The 17094-nt window shown below is 39.0% G+C and overlaps 1 protein-coding gene across 2 annotated transcripts in view; it reads right to left on the bottom strand.

Annotated features, from left to right (window-relative positions):
- Positions 1–17010, bottom strand: part of Naf1 (nuclear assembly factor 1 ribonucleoprotein) — a 30630-nt gene extending 13620 nt beyond the window's left edge. Inside the window, exons 1-3 of one of the 2 annotated variants that reach the window (XM_070016549.1) lie at positions 16496–17010; positions 13291–13465; positions 637–730 (exon numbers count right to left, since the gene is read on the bottom strand). In XM_070016549.1, the coding sequence (XP_069872650.1) occupies positions 637–730; positions 13291–13465; positions 16496–16842 (616 nt within the window). In that variant the 5' untranslated portion in view covers positions 16843–17010. The remainder of the gene's footprint in view (positions 1–636; positions 731–13290; positions 13466–16495) is intronic. The other variant, XM_070016548.1, reaches the window with a different exon arrangement.
- Positions 17011–17094: the final 84 nt, after the last annotated feature.

Here is a 17094-nt window from a genome sequence, read left to right as displayed (position 1 = left end):
GGCCCAAAGAAGACCTAAAAGCAGAAATACTGTTAATTTCTATGAGAATCACTAAGAATTGTCTTCAGAGTCCAGGGCTAATGAGAGAGAATTATGTCTTATCAGCAGCTAAAGTTCAGGTTCCTGAAGGAAAATTCCTGTATAATATGTGTACAGGCACATGCATAATTTAGGGAGTGGGTAAACAGCCCTTTGGAAGTTGTGTTAAGCTAATGAATAAAAAGAAGTATCATATGCACTGGATACAATGACTCATGATTATAATCCTAACTATTTGGTATCAGAAAATAGGAGGATTGCAGTTCAAGACCAGCCCAGGCAAAAGGTTTATAAGATTCCATCTTAATAAAGTTTGGCATAGTAAAATGGGCCTGTATCCCAGCTACACAAAAAATGAAAATAGGAGAGAAGAGGGAAACAGGAAAAAGGAGGGGAAGGGAAAACAGCGTGTCAGTGAAAACAGGTTTTTATAAAAATAATGTATTCATGGAAGTAAAAATTCAATTTTATCCATCCAAACTTAATGCGTAAAGTGTTGTTATATATTTCAAAGAAACTTTACTAGTTATCACGTCTGTGATGTAATGATTAGTGCATGCTTAGATATAATCTTTGCTAATAAAATTATTTACATACCTAATTGCTCAATAATACTTGAAACCATCCCAAGAGGCTTTACTTCAATATCTTCAGGCAGAATTATAGTGAGCTCTTCAACGGAAGGTAGTTCCTACAATAATAATAATAATAATAATAATAGTAATAGTCTTGCTCCAGCTTCAATTAACTTTAAAAAATGAACAATGTTTTCCACTTAGTGGTATACACAGCTTTGAAGACACAATATTAAGTTCTTTAACACCTCTTTGATGCTGCATTTTCTAGTGGCTACAGCATTTCACCAACTGAGTCACTTACTATCTCTAAAACATGCATCCTAAATTCTAATAGAGTCAAGTTATTAGCCTTGTCTTTTTTCCAACTACACCTAAACAAGAGACACGCCCAACCAAAACCCAAATCTATCATTAAGGAATTCATTCCATTCAAAGAGAAATCTACTGAGAACTCAATAATTCCTCCACAGAAGGAGATTTCTCTTTGTGTTGCCTTGGTAATTTGGTTAATTAATTTAACAGTAATTAAGTAGCAGAACACACAAGCAGCAATCTTTCCTGGGGCTGGGCACAGAAGAGTGAATATATGGGCTCTTGAAGGAAAAAAGTAATGAATGTGGTCACCCACCTTTCAGTCAAATATAAAATTCTTGGAAATAGTCTTCTGTAAAAGTTGGGAAGGTCTTACCTCATACCTTCTCTTTTCAGGTTAAAAAATAAATTCCTTTACACCTACAGTTTTTTCTCTGTTTTGACCTAGCTAAAAACTGCATCTCAGTTGCTATGGAAACAAATGCCTAAGTAGATATGTAGTTGAAAAGAAATATGAGACTAAAACTGTCATCAGCCTTTAGATTAAGTAAATAACCGGGTGTTTGTAACCGTTACTGATAATATTAACTATCAAAAGAAGGATTTTTTTCTGAAGAAATTTTGAAAGGACCAGGCTCTAGTCAAAGTCTTTGCTAGGAGTTATTTGGGAGAAAGATTAGCTTTTGAAGGACAATTAGAAAAGATAGAAAACCTAAATAATACAAAACATACTATACATAGATCAACAGCTAATCATTTTCCCCTATGGGAACTTAAACAAGGTTTAAAAAACAAAATCATTTAGCCAAAGTAGAGGACGAGGACATCTAGCCAGGCAATGGTTGCTCTAACCACAAATTCTAACTTACTCGGGTGGAGATCAGAGATGGGAGGATCTAGGTCCTAGACCAGGTAAATCCAGGCTGTTCAGGGAAAATGCACAGCATTACCTCAAAAATAACTAGATTAACAAGGCAGCTAGAAGTACAGCTCAAGCAGCAGAATACCCGCCTGGCAAGCATGAAGCCTTGCATTATTATGCTAGTGCCTCCCAGAAGCAAGCTATACTTGAAATAGGGTATGCATGTATGTTTGTGTGTGTATGTGATTCTGGGGCTTGAAGCCAAGGCTTCCTTATCCAGGTGCTCCACTGCTTGGTCAACACCTCTAGACCTTTTGTTTCTCTGATTACTTTCCAGATAGTTTCACTTTTTCCCTAGGCCAGCCAGTCTTCAATTGATCCTCTTCTGTTTTGCTTTCTGGGATGCTAGACTCAACCACCACACCCAATTACTGGGTGAGATGGGCCTAGTGAGCATTTTGCCCGTGTTGGCCTTGAATCACACATTCTCCTGATCTCACTCTCCCAACTAGCTAGTGCTTCAGTGGTGAGCCAATGGCCCCGCTGACATGCTATTTTTATTTCATTAATGACTACTTAAGAGATCCTCTAAGGGTCGCAACCAAATAAATGTAGAGAAAAGTCAGCAACATTCCTATTTATGGTCAAAGCTTTCATGGTGCCGGGAAATATAATTTTATCTCTCAGAATTCTTCTAAGTGTATTTAGGGAGAGGACAACCATTTGCCACTTTGACATATTAAGTGCCAAATGCCCTTTCTTCCAAGTTTCTGGAGGATTCAAAGTGCTGTGTGTAGTATCTCAGACATGGAAAAACCCTTTAAAATATGATTGAGAATATAATGTTAGGGGATTGCAGAGAGAAGAGCTTTAATATTTTAGAGGATAATTGTACAGTCTGTCACAAAATAGGTATAAAATAGAATCTTGCTTTAAACTTCGGTATTAGGAAATAGACATCCTGGCACATTCCCTAGTCATTTGTTTTCAGAATTTAATTATTTCACAAACCGTAGCCATTCCTGAGCTCAATTTTAAAATCCACTAGTGAGTTTTTCACTTTTCTCATTCCTTCTGAATATTGATATATTTGCTCCATTCGTAATTTCATCCTATTAAAGAGGAGTGGATATTGGCTTCATCCTTATAGAAATTACTAGGAAGTAATTCTACAACTGGCAAGGTTGTAGAATAACTTGAGACCCTTCCGTCCCCACTGATTTGAAATACAGTGATCTGTGTTAAGTGTCAATACTAAAGTCTTTTAGCAACTGTGGCTTTCATAATGAAATTCAGTATTTGGGAAGAATTCGTTGCTCTACTGACTCTATCAATATTTAGGCACTTTGGGATTTTTTTTTTAAACTGTATTCACATGTTTTAGTAGAAAAACTTTAGAATCCTTTTGTCACTTTGGTGCTATTAGTACTGACCATTATTTTTTTTATAAGATCTTACATAAGTGCTTAGGTCTTTTCTAAGCTATTTTACATGTTACTAGCTATTATAAATTTCTATTTATGTAATACTTGTATTGCTATTATAAACAGACTCTTTATGGGGCATCATTTGAACATAAGTAAACATCATACTGAAATTTCTACTAATTTCTTTATCATAATGTAACTATTTCCAAAAATACGCCACACTCCTTTACAACATTAGTACATCATAGCCTTTCTTTTCAAATGATATTGGTTGGTATTTCAAAGAGTTGGGCAGTTGTGATGACAGTGGGTGTGATGTGTGATTAGAATACTTTAAACACTAGGGTCAGATGAGATCCTGATGTTCTCCTCTGAGGAGTACTTGTAAGAGGAAGAAAAAAAAAAGATACACAAAGCCAGAATATTTGAGGTGAGACAGAAACTGACATCTATAATGTCAGAAAGAGTCTGCCAGGCCCCCTTAATTTTGACTGCCACTTGTTTCATCTGTGAATTAAAAGAATGAAAAGTTTGAACTATAAACGGGGAAAGATTTCGGGTTTCCTATAGAATAAACTCTAAGGATAAAACATAAACAGATACCACTGCCTGTGACGACTTCCAGTTCCAGTCTAGCAATACTAGAAGCCTGTAGCAACGTGTATACAGTTCTCTATGGATTACAAAAAATATCAAAGGCATGATGCTGCCTAGTGATAGTACAAAATTTCGATTCCAAATATTCTGTAGAACATAAGAGGTATACAAAAAAGGATATATGCACAAAACATGCAAGTGGTAAGTAAGTGAAATCAGCCTTGTGGAATTCCTTATTAGAAGAGCTTGATACAAATTTGCCTTTCAATGTCCAGTCAGGCCACACAGTATATATTTGCTTTGAGAATGGCAGACATTTGGGAGACTGAATCAGAGAAAACAGATCTTACTTTTCTCTTTTACATAGCATGAGGAGGACGAAAAACAAAAAATGCTCCAAAATCAATCAGCAAGATTTTACCCAAGACATGTGTTCAAAGAAGCAGAACTTTAGAAGGTTTCAAGGAGACAGATGTCTAAAAAAGTCAAAAGAAAAAAATCTTTGGATTGCCACATTAGATGAGCACTATCTAAGATCAGGTCTTGATTTTTGGATGCCAATGTCACCACTTTTCTGATAAGAAATCTAAAATAGCAGCACCATTGCCAGTTCTATCTCTGCTTTACTAAATCACCCTGATACTTTTCCTTCCACACAATACACTACTGTCTGGGATTTATTTACTTGCTTTCTGTTTCTTCTGAACACACAACAGGTCTAACAAGAATCAAGGTCTACTCAACTGTGCTTATTTCTATAACAGCCAGAAAGATGGCTAGCACATGGCAGGTACTCATTATATATTTATTAAATGAACTAACTTATATTATCAGTCCAAGCAAATCAAATCTCAGAAGTTGAATGTTTTTTATAAGAGAAAGCAGAAAACAAACTATAATTCAATATAGAGTCCTCTAGGAATGAAAAAAAAAAAACACCTTAAATACAATCTCTTCAAAAATTAAAAAAAAAAGCAGGCTTCTGCCAGGAGGCAGTGGCTCATGCCTCTATTCCTAGCTACTCAGAAGACTGAGATCTGAAGGATTTTGGTGCCAGGTCAGCACAGGCCAAGAAGAACTGAAGGTATGGCTCAGGTGGTCCAGTGGCAGCTCTAGCTAGCTATGTTCAAACTCCAGCACTGGGGGAGAAAATGGAGGAATAGGGGGAATTCCAAAGGAGCTTTACTGCCTAGGACCGATGCATAGATACCAGTGGCTTGCAGCAGCAAACGTTATTACAATGATTAGCTTAACATTTGGCTGCATGATAACACAGCAGCTGTCTCTGATAAGATAATAAGAATATATCCTCAGTTATACAATCTTCTTTAAAGGAAGTAAAAAATCACTTTATTTTTCATCTGCAAAAAGGGTGTGCATAGGTAAAACACAAATACCAGTAATGGAGGAAAAAGGCCAGAATATACATACTTATGGATATTACTGTTTTGATACTACATAAGAGCTAGAAGAGACATCCAGACAAACTGAAATGTTTAATGTAAAGATAATGAGGGAGAACTGGGATACAAAGACCTTCATCACCCAGTAAGAAGAAAAGAAGGGTATTTAATACAAGTGAAGAAGATTAATGTATGAGCTTGGATTACCCTACTACCATCAAGGAAAGATGAGTGGACAGGAAAGATCCTTTTTGTTTACAGATCGAATACTAAGACACTTAACTGTAAGTGACTATATACACTTAAATTTAATTGATCAAAACTAAATACATCTTAAAATTCAATGTGCAGCCACACTTGACACACTTCTTTTTGTTTTATCCTTTTTTTAATTTTTTTTTTAAATTTTTTGTAGTGCTGGGGACAAAACCCAAGGCCTTGTGCAAGGCAGGCAAGTGGTCTACTGCTGAACTATATATATCCTCAGCCTATATATCCTCAACCTGACACAAAGTACTCAGTAGCTCCAGTACTGAGACAGCATGGAGATAGCAGAAAGATGTCTTGGACAACACTTTACATTCTCTAACATCAAACATACTTTACAAAACACCCCCGTTATTAGCAGCATCAATCTACATCCAGCCAAAATTTTAAAACTACATTTTAATGGCATGTACTGTGTTACTGTAACATCTTACTGCTTACCTAAATATATCATTTAGGAAGAGGACATAGTTAATTTCTATTTTCATTACGTTTCCCACAATTAAAATGGAATTGAAAACTTGTCTTAGATGTACATTATCTATAACTAGAGGTAAGTAACATTAGGGTTATAAAGTGATTACTGGCTCAGAATCAAAGAGGACCAAAAAAGGTTTTCTGGACAGGTTTATTCATTATTTCTCAAGATAACACTGAAGAGTAGGCAAGGATTGACATCAGCCAAAGAAAAGAACACATGAGAATATAAATCGCCAGCCACATCACAGCATTTCACACACGTTCTACAAAACACCAACATACTAAAGATATTCAATTATTTATTTTCTACTACATTCCACAATTCTAAGTCATAATTTTTCTGAGAAGCAATACAGAATAAACACATTAGATTAGATGTACATCCTTTACCATGACAAAATGCACATTATTATTCATTATTATTTAAAAACTAAATAATCAGAAGGTTAAAATGAACAGAATTCAATCCTGTTATACATGCTGCTAATAAAAGCAGAGCACACTCTGGAATCTCAGCAGTCCTGATTCTGTTTCTCCTCATTTGCATGTTCTCACAAAAGTCACTTTGTTTATTACCAGCTTCTTATCCACAAGTAATGAGGAAGCTGAATAAAACAATAATACAAATTCTAAATAATACAAGTGGCTAACAATACAATCCCAAACACGTTGAAGTTCAGGTAAACACAGCTAACAGCTAATGTAGAAATGTATCTCAGACTACAACAAAATTAATTGCTATGATTCTCTAGAAAGAAATGAGGGCATTAAAAATGCACTATATTTAACTGCACTACTAAAATATTCATGAACAGTTATTGTCAATATTATTATATTCTGATTCTCTAAATAGCTATTTGGCCTACAAGACTACTCAGTTAAGCAAAATATTTAAAAAGTAGCATATTAAATTTAAAAATTCATCCTATTAAAATTATAGACACGAATCAAAAGATGAGTGTCTAAAACTCCCAGAACAAAATAGGAATTGTGATAAAAGTGTCCCTCCACTTCTGAAAGGGACAGGGATCAAAATGGCACCAAACACTACTCTTTTTTGCTCCCTGGCTGGGGAGAACTGAGAAAGCTAACCACTTCTCTAATATTACCAAAGCACAGAGGACATGACTAGCAGCCAGTTACCTGATGCTATTAGGTGAGCCTTCACTTTTCAGATATAGTTGGAAAGCAGGTTCCAATCCCTGGAGTACTGAGAGCCATGATTGCAATTTTTATTTTTTCTGGCAAAACATATTAGAAAAAAGAGTGGATTAGGTCTGTACACTTTGTGTCAACTATGACCACATGCAATATTTAGCTTCTAATTCATGAATTTCTCCAGGGAGAGTTAATTTACAAATTTCCATGGAACTCAGCAATTTCTTTAGCTATTACCAATTAACAGTAATGCCCTCATTAATTACTCTACTGTATAATGACTGAGTAGCTCATTAAATATTTTCCCTTAAAAAGCCAATCCTTTGGAATGTCTTCCATTTTCCTTTTCTAGTTAAGTATGTCTTCATTCTATTTTACTCTAACTGATTTTATATATTGCTAAGAGAAAAATCACTGTCAACTAACTGTAATATGCCTATAATTATTAGCTTTAAGTCTTAACTTTTCTGAAATGTTAAAAGATGAAGAAAATGTTGATTTTAGAGTTGGCAAAAATAGCTCTATGGATGATACGTGAACACTCTTTCCCTGAGCTCCTATCATGTGACTGACATTAAGACTATTACTGTCACATGACAAAAATCACAATTCTTTTAGGAAAGTGCACATGCTCTTTATCTATCATCTTTTTCTCAGCTCCCTCTCAATTTAAGTACAGATGCCTTCTGTGACCATGACAGTTCAAGTTACCCTCCTCTTATTCAATCCTACAGCTTCTCACATCACATACAATATGCTACTGATATTCTACCATCAACACTGTCATGTCTCTTTCAGCATAAGCATGTTTACACTCATCCATGTTCTTCTCTATCAGACATTGGTCTTTTTTTTTTTTTTTTCCCCAGTCCTGGGGCTTGAACTCAGGGCCTGGGCACTGTCCCTGAGCTTCTTTTGCTCAAGACTAGCACTCTTATCACTTGAGCCACAGCGCCACTTCTGGTGTTTTCTGTGTATGTGGTACTGAGGAATTGAACTCAGGACTTCATGCATGCTAGGCAAGCACTCTACCAACTGAGCCACATTTCCAGCCCTTTATTTTCTACAGCACTCAGAAAAACTCACAAATATGGACTGGAAAGCTAGAGTCCTGCTCAAGTAGTAAAGAGCCAGCCTTGAAAGTACAAGGCTGGGTTCAAATACCCATACAGCTAAATTAACTAAATACTGGTCTATAGATGGATCTATTGGCCTATGACTAGAATCCTTGCTACTCAGGAGGCTGAGGTCCAAAGGATGGCAGTCTGGGGCTAGTAAAACCAACAAAAAGCTAGGATGGATACATGGATCAAGTGGCAAAGAACCAACCAAACAAGAGGACAAGTATGAGGTCCTAAGTTCAAATTCTGGCACCAACAACACACACACACACACACACACACACACACACACACACACACACACACACACACACACACACACACACACACACACACACGAATACAAAATAGTACTGAGTGAAATAGCATTTATTTGAATGATACCTAAAACAATTATTTGTGTCTTCAGTATTTTTTTTGTTAGAAATTAAACCTAGAAAGGGATGTGAAGGGTAAACAAAGGAGGAGGCTGCAATGCTTGGTAAGAAATGTACGCATTATCCTGCCCATGTAATTGTAACTCCTCTGTACAGTATGTTCACAAATAAAATTAAATTAAATTAAAAAAATAAATAAATAACAAAAAAAAAAAGAAATTAAACCTAGAGCATTCTGCAATGCCAAGCAAGTACTCTACCACTGAGCTACATCCTTAACCACAATTCATCTTACATATAAACTTTATGGAAATAATTTTGTGCAGTGAAATATAAAACTTTAACTTTTTTCAAAGAGGTCTTGAGTATTAGCCAGGTACACCAGATGTGGGACTCTGAGATAAATGGCAGGTCATCAGCGGCCAGATGGTGGCACATGCCTGTAGTCCTGTAAATGGTATAGGTTTGGGGACCATGGTTCAACAGTGGCTCAGGCAAAAACTTAAGACTCTATCTCAAAAATAACTAAAGCAAAAGAGGTCGGGCAGGTATTAAGTGATAGAGTACTTACCTAACAAGCACCAAAGCCCTGAGCTCAAACAGCAGAAACAACAAAAATCTATGTATTGAAGAGCACCAAGTACTAATGCAAAAGGTATCTCCTTTCCAGTATAGCCCACCGTTTGAATATAAGGCATTCTGAGTTGAATGTCAGTAGGTGCTTTTTATATTTAGAATAGAAGGCAGTAATTTAAAATGTACCTATAGTCATAAAAAGCTTAAGTTAAGAGAAACATACATTCAGGACAAAACTTACAATCAAGTTAGAATTTGGAAACAACAATTCATAGGTGCTGTGAGACTGAACAAGTATGAAATACTTCACTGCAACTTCTTACCACTTGAGATAGCCAAGGATTTTCCATACAGTCACACAAAGATGTTTAGGATGTGTATGCATTACCAATATTGTGACTAGAGCGTACTACATATCAAGTAGTACATTCAACTATACAGTGCACTTCTTTTATAACACAAAATGTTCTCATGTATTGTTCATTCACATTAATTTTTCCTTTAGTCATGCTGTGGCATATTATAATCACTATTTGCCCTCTTCACTTTTATCTCCAAAAGCACTAGTCATAATTTTAAAATGTTACAGTTAGGTATATAGAAAAGAAAGCAATAAACATTGATTGATAAAACATACTCTGGGTTAAGAGTTTAGAATATTATAGCCCGATGCTCTTTTTTCTTTTTTTCTTTTTTTTGTCAGTCATGGGGGCTGAACTCTGGGTCTGGACGCTGTTCCTTAACTCTTCAGCTCATGGCTAGTGCCTTACTGCTTGAGCCACAGCGACACTTCCATCTTTTTTCTGCTTATGTGGTGCTAAGGAATTGAACCCAGGGCCTCACGTATGTGAGGCAAGCACTCTACCACCGAGCCACCTTCCCAGTCTAGACCCAATGTTCTTGTGATTCTAAATACTCAAACCTATTTGATTTCTTTTTAACAAAGAGTTGAGAGTATAAATCAGTTCAGAGTAGAAATAAATCAAAAGAATCGGCAAAAAAAAGTAACTTTCCAGCTCATGGAAACACCGAATCAACCCAGTGGGCCAAGTGTAGCTAGAAGCTGTATGATGTATTAGTTACTATGTGGGGTTATAGAAGTCTTTCCAGCGTTACAGCAGGGTTCTTGGTTAAAGGGACTGCTCTATCCCATTATGTTTAAGATATACTTGTGAAGACTCCTTTTTCAGTTCATCTATGGTACAGTAACAATCCCCTCTTCCCTCACCACCTCCTTCCTTTTTTCTGTTTGGAGAAAGCTCTCGCCAAAGTGCTACTGAGGCCTGTAGCTTGAGACCTCCTAACTACTGGGATTACAGGTGTGCAACACTACTAATGGGATTAAAACCAAATCTCGAGATGGTAAGATTTGGTTATAAGCTGATTTAAAATAAAATTTCATGCTAAGGTTTAATTCTAAAGGTTCCCTCTAAGTTACTTTACTATAGTTCCCCTGTATTTGTACTGTTAGTACAGGCTACGTGACTCTAGTTAGAAATCCTTGGCAACAGAAGTATTTGTGATTTTTCGTTGAAGTATTTGCCTAAACATAAAGTTCATTTGCTTCATATTTACTTTATACATAGACTACAAGTGACTTTATATATTAGTTTTAACTACTTTGTGGATGAAAGCAAGGTTCCCAGTGTAGAATTTTCGCATCTGCATTAAGAAAAGTTTTTGATTCTAGATTTTCAGAATAGGGATATCCATCCAACACACAGGTGCCTACGACTCAGCTATAAACAATGGGAGAGATTTAATGAGGCTGATCCAGAGGAGCGACATTCCTGCTGACAAGCAGAATAAAGGGATGTAGTGATGAAGCTCAGCAGACTAGATAGCAATAGAAAACACTCCAGAAAAGACACGACATAAAGCTGTGTTAAACTGAGAATGTCAATGTTCAAGGAATAACTAAAGGTTCAGCACAAACTATAAAACTGCCATAAACTTAAATGAATGAAAGAAAGAAAGAGAGAGAAAGAGTGCCATAAATTATCTGGAGCATTTTAATTCATATATGCCTTTTAGCAAAGATCACACAGATAGAATGGTTCACGAATTTTCTTCAAAATGTCACTAGGTAATAAACTATAGATTGCATAGAAATGGCAGCTTCATACCAACTAAGACACGCAACCTCTGTTCCTAGGAGTCCACATGAAGAATGAGAGTCCTGAACAAAATAGCCCAAAGCAGCCGGGCGCTGGTGGCTCACGCCTGTAATCCTAGCTACTCAGGAGGCTGAGATCTGAGGATCGCGGTTCAAAGCCAGCCGGGGCAGGAGAGACCTTGAGACTCCTATCTCCAATAAACCACCAGAAAACCGGAAGTGGCGCTGTAGCTCAAGTGGCAGAGCACTTGCCTTGAGCTGAAGAGCTGAGAGACAGTGCCCCAGGCCCAGGGTTCAAGCCCCACGACCGGCAAAAAAAAAAAATAGCCCAAAGCATACAGCTAGAACTAGTTGTAGCAAAATGGGACACTTCCCAGGAAGAGTGCATCATCACTTTCTAAAAAGAAAAAAAAACAAGCTAAGTAAGAATACTGTCCCCAAAGTTCATGGGAAAGCTGCACATAAAAAAGTCATATTCAGAGCCAGGACACAGAAATCCAGAAAGATATCTGCAAAGGATGAATCTACAGGTGAAACATCCAAGAAACATCTGAAATAAACAAGGGTGACCAGTCCTAAGGACTGCCTAAGTTCCCAAGTGGCAAAAATCTGTAATAAGGCCTTCTGCATCTTGAGTAACAAAGCTTTCAACAGCTAAGGGACAGCACCCAGGCCCCGAGTTCAAGCCCCAGTGCTGACAAATGCACCACAAAAGCCAGGCTGAGTAGAGACCGCTCTACTCTGAAAACTTCTTAGGCATTAGACATATTTTGACTGGCTCTCCTATTCTAAGGGAACAAAGCTGTTCCCTTGAGTAATCTGAGTCTGCTCTTCACAACCACACACAAGACAAGCGCTTCCCAGTATTTGCCTCTATAAGGTAAAAGACAATCTTCTGCTGACTGGGCATCTTTTGGAATTGATGTAAGCCTCCTTTTTCCTGTGATGGAGACCACATCCCAGGTGGTTTACATGACACAGACTCAGCCCCACCCTCCTCAAAATACACATATTCACCCTCGCTTCCTGTCAGCATGCTCCTGGCCTGTGTGCGCTCTGTCAAGCTTCTGCTTTCCTACACATGCTCTCCCACTCACCCACTCTAACACCAGTGACTCATGACCAAGCAATGGGAATCCACAATAGACTGGTTCAAGGCTGTATGCCAGACTCCAGGTAAAGTAGCACAAAGTCTTACCCTTGACTTTTACAAATGTTCATTAGTAACCCAAAATGCCAATCCTACCAAAGAACAGAGGCCTAAATTCACCAAATACTTGCAGCCATACCACTCTTGATATTCAGAACAAAAATGTTTTCACCCTGGAGCTTCAAAGATAAAATAGTGCTAGTATTATTCCAGATCCATTCATCATGGCTCTGACTTAGATGGACCAGAGAGCTCACTGTAACTCCATCTCTCTTTAGCTGCTGAGTGGTATATAAAGGATGGGGAACTTCTCTTTCCCAAAGATGTCATAAAAATAGCTCAAAAAGGAACACATCATCTCACTTTTCCAAGTTATAAAAGTAAATAATAGCAAAATCAAATCTTCTCATGGACCAAATACACATTCACACACTTCAATACCACTTGTAATAATTAAATTTAATCTCTGCTTTATTTATCCATGTCTTTCTAGAATGTAGCATGGAAATTCAAACTGGTCTAATCTTGTTTACTGTACCTGGCACATTCCAGGTTGCTACAATTGCTTCCACAATAGTCTTCTAAGAAAGATTAAAAAATAAAAAACTGAAGTTAATCCCCCAATAAAAACCATTATCAAATGCCAGGGTTTTAAGCAACCTTAGAAATCAGCAAGAGTAAGAAAGAAAAGGCATGGCAAAATATTCTGCATAAACTGAGAAGACATATCAAATGAATGAGGCAGAGAGAGGCAGATATAATCAATCAGTACCACAACAGTACATTTTAAAACATGAAAAATAAACTTAACAAATCTAGGTACTTACATTAAGAAGCAACTCATCTTTTGTTTTAAGAGGAAAATTCTTATTTTCCTTCTCAACCTGTAAATCATCTTCTCCATCTGACAACACGGGAGGAAGTGATACACAGGAGGAAGAAGATGAGGATGAGGAAGATGATGAGGAAGAGGAGGAACTGGAACTATCTGAATCTGTTTCACTGCAGAAGAAAAAAAACATTGGTCAAGTATTACAATGATATTAAAATAAAATGATTCAAATAGGAACTATCTACCTTATTAACTACTGCTATTCTAATTCAAAAAATGACTGGTGCAGGGAAGTGGTCTTTATGTTTAAAGCAGCTAATAGAAATCCACTATTGCTATCATGTCACATGTCAGACATTTTGAGTATAATTAAGCATGTGACAATCAGTGAGCAAGTCCAGTCTCTTAGTTACCAATGAGGAGACCACTTGCTTGCCAAAAGTTTCTTCTCAGTCTTCAGACAACTTGGAAACTACTGAAGGATGGCCCCTCTGAAAACTTCTTAGGTGTTAAACCACTTTTGACTGGCTCTCCTATTCCAGCTTATTTTATGTGCATTTATCCCCCTGAAGAACCATAGCTGGAACTTGCAAATCACAATCCTTTGGTTTGCTTGTTTGGCTGATGTTCTAACCCTCAAGCCACTCTTCCAGCATGGCTTTTGTTGTGTGCTTGTCAGTTCTGGGGCTTGAACTCAGGGCCTGGGTGCTGTCCCTATCTTTTAGCCTCAAGACTGGTACTCTACCACTATGAGCCACACCTCCACTTCCAGCTTTTTGATGGTGATTTTGAAGAAGGGAGTTTCACAGACTTTTTTTTTCTCTAGGGTTAGCTTTAAACTAAAATCATTCAAATCTCAACCTCCTGAATAGCTAGAATTAAACGAGTAAGCCCCCATCAACACCAAGGTCCTCTGCTGTTTTCAAGGGTACTATGCACAGTGATTCTCTCTTCTCTGTCAGTATTATCTGGATAACTTCATTCATTCCAATAATTTCAATCACCATCATATAACTCTAGAACTTTCAGCCCTGGTATCACTATATACCATGTCTAATGTCTGTCTGCCTCCATAGCATCTCATCCTTATGATTGATCTGTGTAGACCTCACATGACTAACAAGTTAAAAACAAAAGAAAAAATGCATTTTCTTTATGAACATGCTTTCCCGTTCCCCTTTTATTTCCCTGCTTAGTATTTAATATAGTCATGGTACTTAAAAGCCTGGAATCACTATTGGATGAATGTAAAGTCCAAACTCCAGACTGGTAATCAGACTGTTCAACTTCTTCATCTTATTTCCACTATTTTAGGCTCTTACTTCTTACTTTCTTTTCAGAAACAGTTGTCGATGTACCCAACTGATAACCTCTCCCTTCAGTGATCAGCTCTTCTTACTTCCTTCATCATTTCATGACCTTCCATCCTGATCAGTTCACACTCTTGCTTTAAAAGAATTGTTTATTGAGCTTGGTAAGAAATGTATGCATTATCCTGCCCATGTAATTGTAGCCCCTCTGTACAATATGTTCTCAAATAAAATTAAATTAAATTAAAAATAAATAAATAAATAAATAAATAAAAGAATTGTTTATTGAGCAAGAAAGTCAAGTGAGAGGGCAAGCCCCTGAGTTCAAGCTGGCGTACCAGCACCAAGAAATAAAACGACTGAACAACAGATAGAAGTATTAATTATATATGTGATAGTGCAATATTTGTGTATGATTTTGATATTATATTTATACAAAAGAATGTCCTCATCAATAATATATGCTCTAATTAAAGACAAAGTAACTTGATGTCTGTACATGAGTTTAAGACATATTGCACTGAGTTTCAAAACTGTTAAATTAAGGTGGTGGCTATATGGGTTTGTACTATTCCTACTTTAAAAAAAAAAATAGTCAAAGACAGAAAAGTTTAAGGCTTTTCCATTAACTTAAAAGCCATAGAGCCCTGGTAACCTTCACAATTCTATCTCCTACTACCTCCAACAGTCTAATCTAGCATACAAACTCACAGGACTTTAGAAACCCAGTGTACATGGACCTCCACATGCCACATGTGTTTTTCCTGATCTGAAATGCTTTGGCCCCAGACAATTCCTATTCCTTTTTAGGAATGCCTTAAGCATAACCTCCTCCAAAGCCACCACCTGCTCATCAAATTTCCTCCTTCCCATACTCCCACAACGCTCTTAAACTGTTACTAGATATTGCCTGATACTAAGCATAATTCCCTGAAACCTATGCTGTACTACCTTACCAACAAGTAAAAACACTGATGGTTTGTATGTGCAAATATTTTCAAAAACTTGGTACCTTCTTCTATCATCCAACCACAAAGTGTCAAAAAGTCATGTAGAACAACTTAAAGGTTGGTTTAACTACCTCGATGGTTTATCTCAGTATACTTTCAATTCTTCTCCCTAAACAAGCTACCACAGACTTCACTTTTTCCGGCGACCTGTACTCTATAAAACCCACATGGTAACTATAATCTCAGAACTAACCTCGTGTACAGTTGGCTTATTTCCCTCCTAGTCTATTCACACTCCCTCTACTAAAATCCTTCACCCTTCTTCATTACCACTTAAAAATGATGGTTTTCCTAAAAAGCGAAGTCCTCATCTCCTCTCTGTCTATCTGTTGGGAACATTCCTCACACCCCACACAGACAGCATACTCAAAGCGTTTGTAGACCATGTTCAGCGAGATTCTGTAACGTCCCAGATGCTGGAAATCTTTTCACACCACAAGGAAAAGGGGAGGGGGAATTTCATTCACAAACTGCTAAAAACAGCTAGATAATCTCATGAACGAGTGCGCCCTACCAGGATTTGTGAATCAACGTGACAGTGGAGAACTTCGAAACGCCAAGTTCTTTCCCTCTACCTCAATCGTAGGGAGAAAAAGAAAAGGGCGGGGGCGGGAGGGGGGCGGGAGATCTGATGGCAAGATGGTAAGTAGGATCTGACACAATGTTCCAAAATTGTGACAACAGGGCTAAGTGGAGAAATAACCGATCACATCGTAGCTGAAAGTTACCCACTCTGCACCCAGACCTCTCCGGGCTTAGCACCGTCGGAGGGAAGGGAAACTTGAGAGTGCCGCTGAAGGTCCCGGCGACGTGACCGCACGTGCACCGGGCCTCCGCCACCTCCCACCGTCCCAGGGCCCCGGACCCGAAGGCGCCAGACCTGTCTGAGTCCGAGTCCGAGTCCGAGTCCGAGGTGTCCGGGGGCTGCGGGGCGAGCGCCGGCCGTGCGGGGTCCGGGCCGGGGAGGACGCGTGGCGGCTCCGGGGGCGGCGCGGGGCTCCCGGCGGCGGCGGGCGGCGGCGGCTCCCCGGAGGGCGGCGCCTCCACGGCCGGCTCGTCCGGGGGGCTCTCCGGCGGCGGCGGCGGCGGCCCGGACTCGGGCTCGGGGGCGGCGTCCGGACACGGACCCGCCGGGCTCGGATCCGCCGGGCCCGGGCCGCCCCTGAAGCCGGAGCTACTGAAATTCAGAGTTTCCAACTGAGCGGCCGCGGCCTCCACCACCTCCATGGCGCCGCGCCCGACACCGAGCAGGGCCTCACGTCCTGGGCGGGCAGGCGCACGGACCGACGGACGGGCTCCCGGCCGGGCCCGACGCGGTAAGCACACCTCGGCGACTAACGCTCCGAGGCCGGCGCCGAAGCTCCCGCCTTTCACCGGTAAACACACGCGGGGCGGCCGGGGCACGCCCCCCCCCGGCGTCACGCACGGCACTTCCGGGAGAACGTGTGACGTCACTCGCGGCGCCGCGCACGGGGGCGG

Source organism: Dipodomys merriami, unplaced genomic scaffold (assembly GCF_024711535.1).
Source record: "Dipodomys merriami isolate MVZ:Mamm:240054 unplaced genomic scaffold, mDipMer1.0.p SCAF_12, whole genome shotgun sequence".
Lineage (NCBI taxonomy): Eukaryota > Metazoa > Chordata > Mammalia > Rodentia > Heteromyidae > Dipodomys > Dipodomys merriami.
Note: the sequence above shows the minus strand (reverse complement) of the source record. Positions and strands in the feature narration are given on the sequence as shown.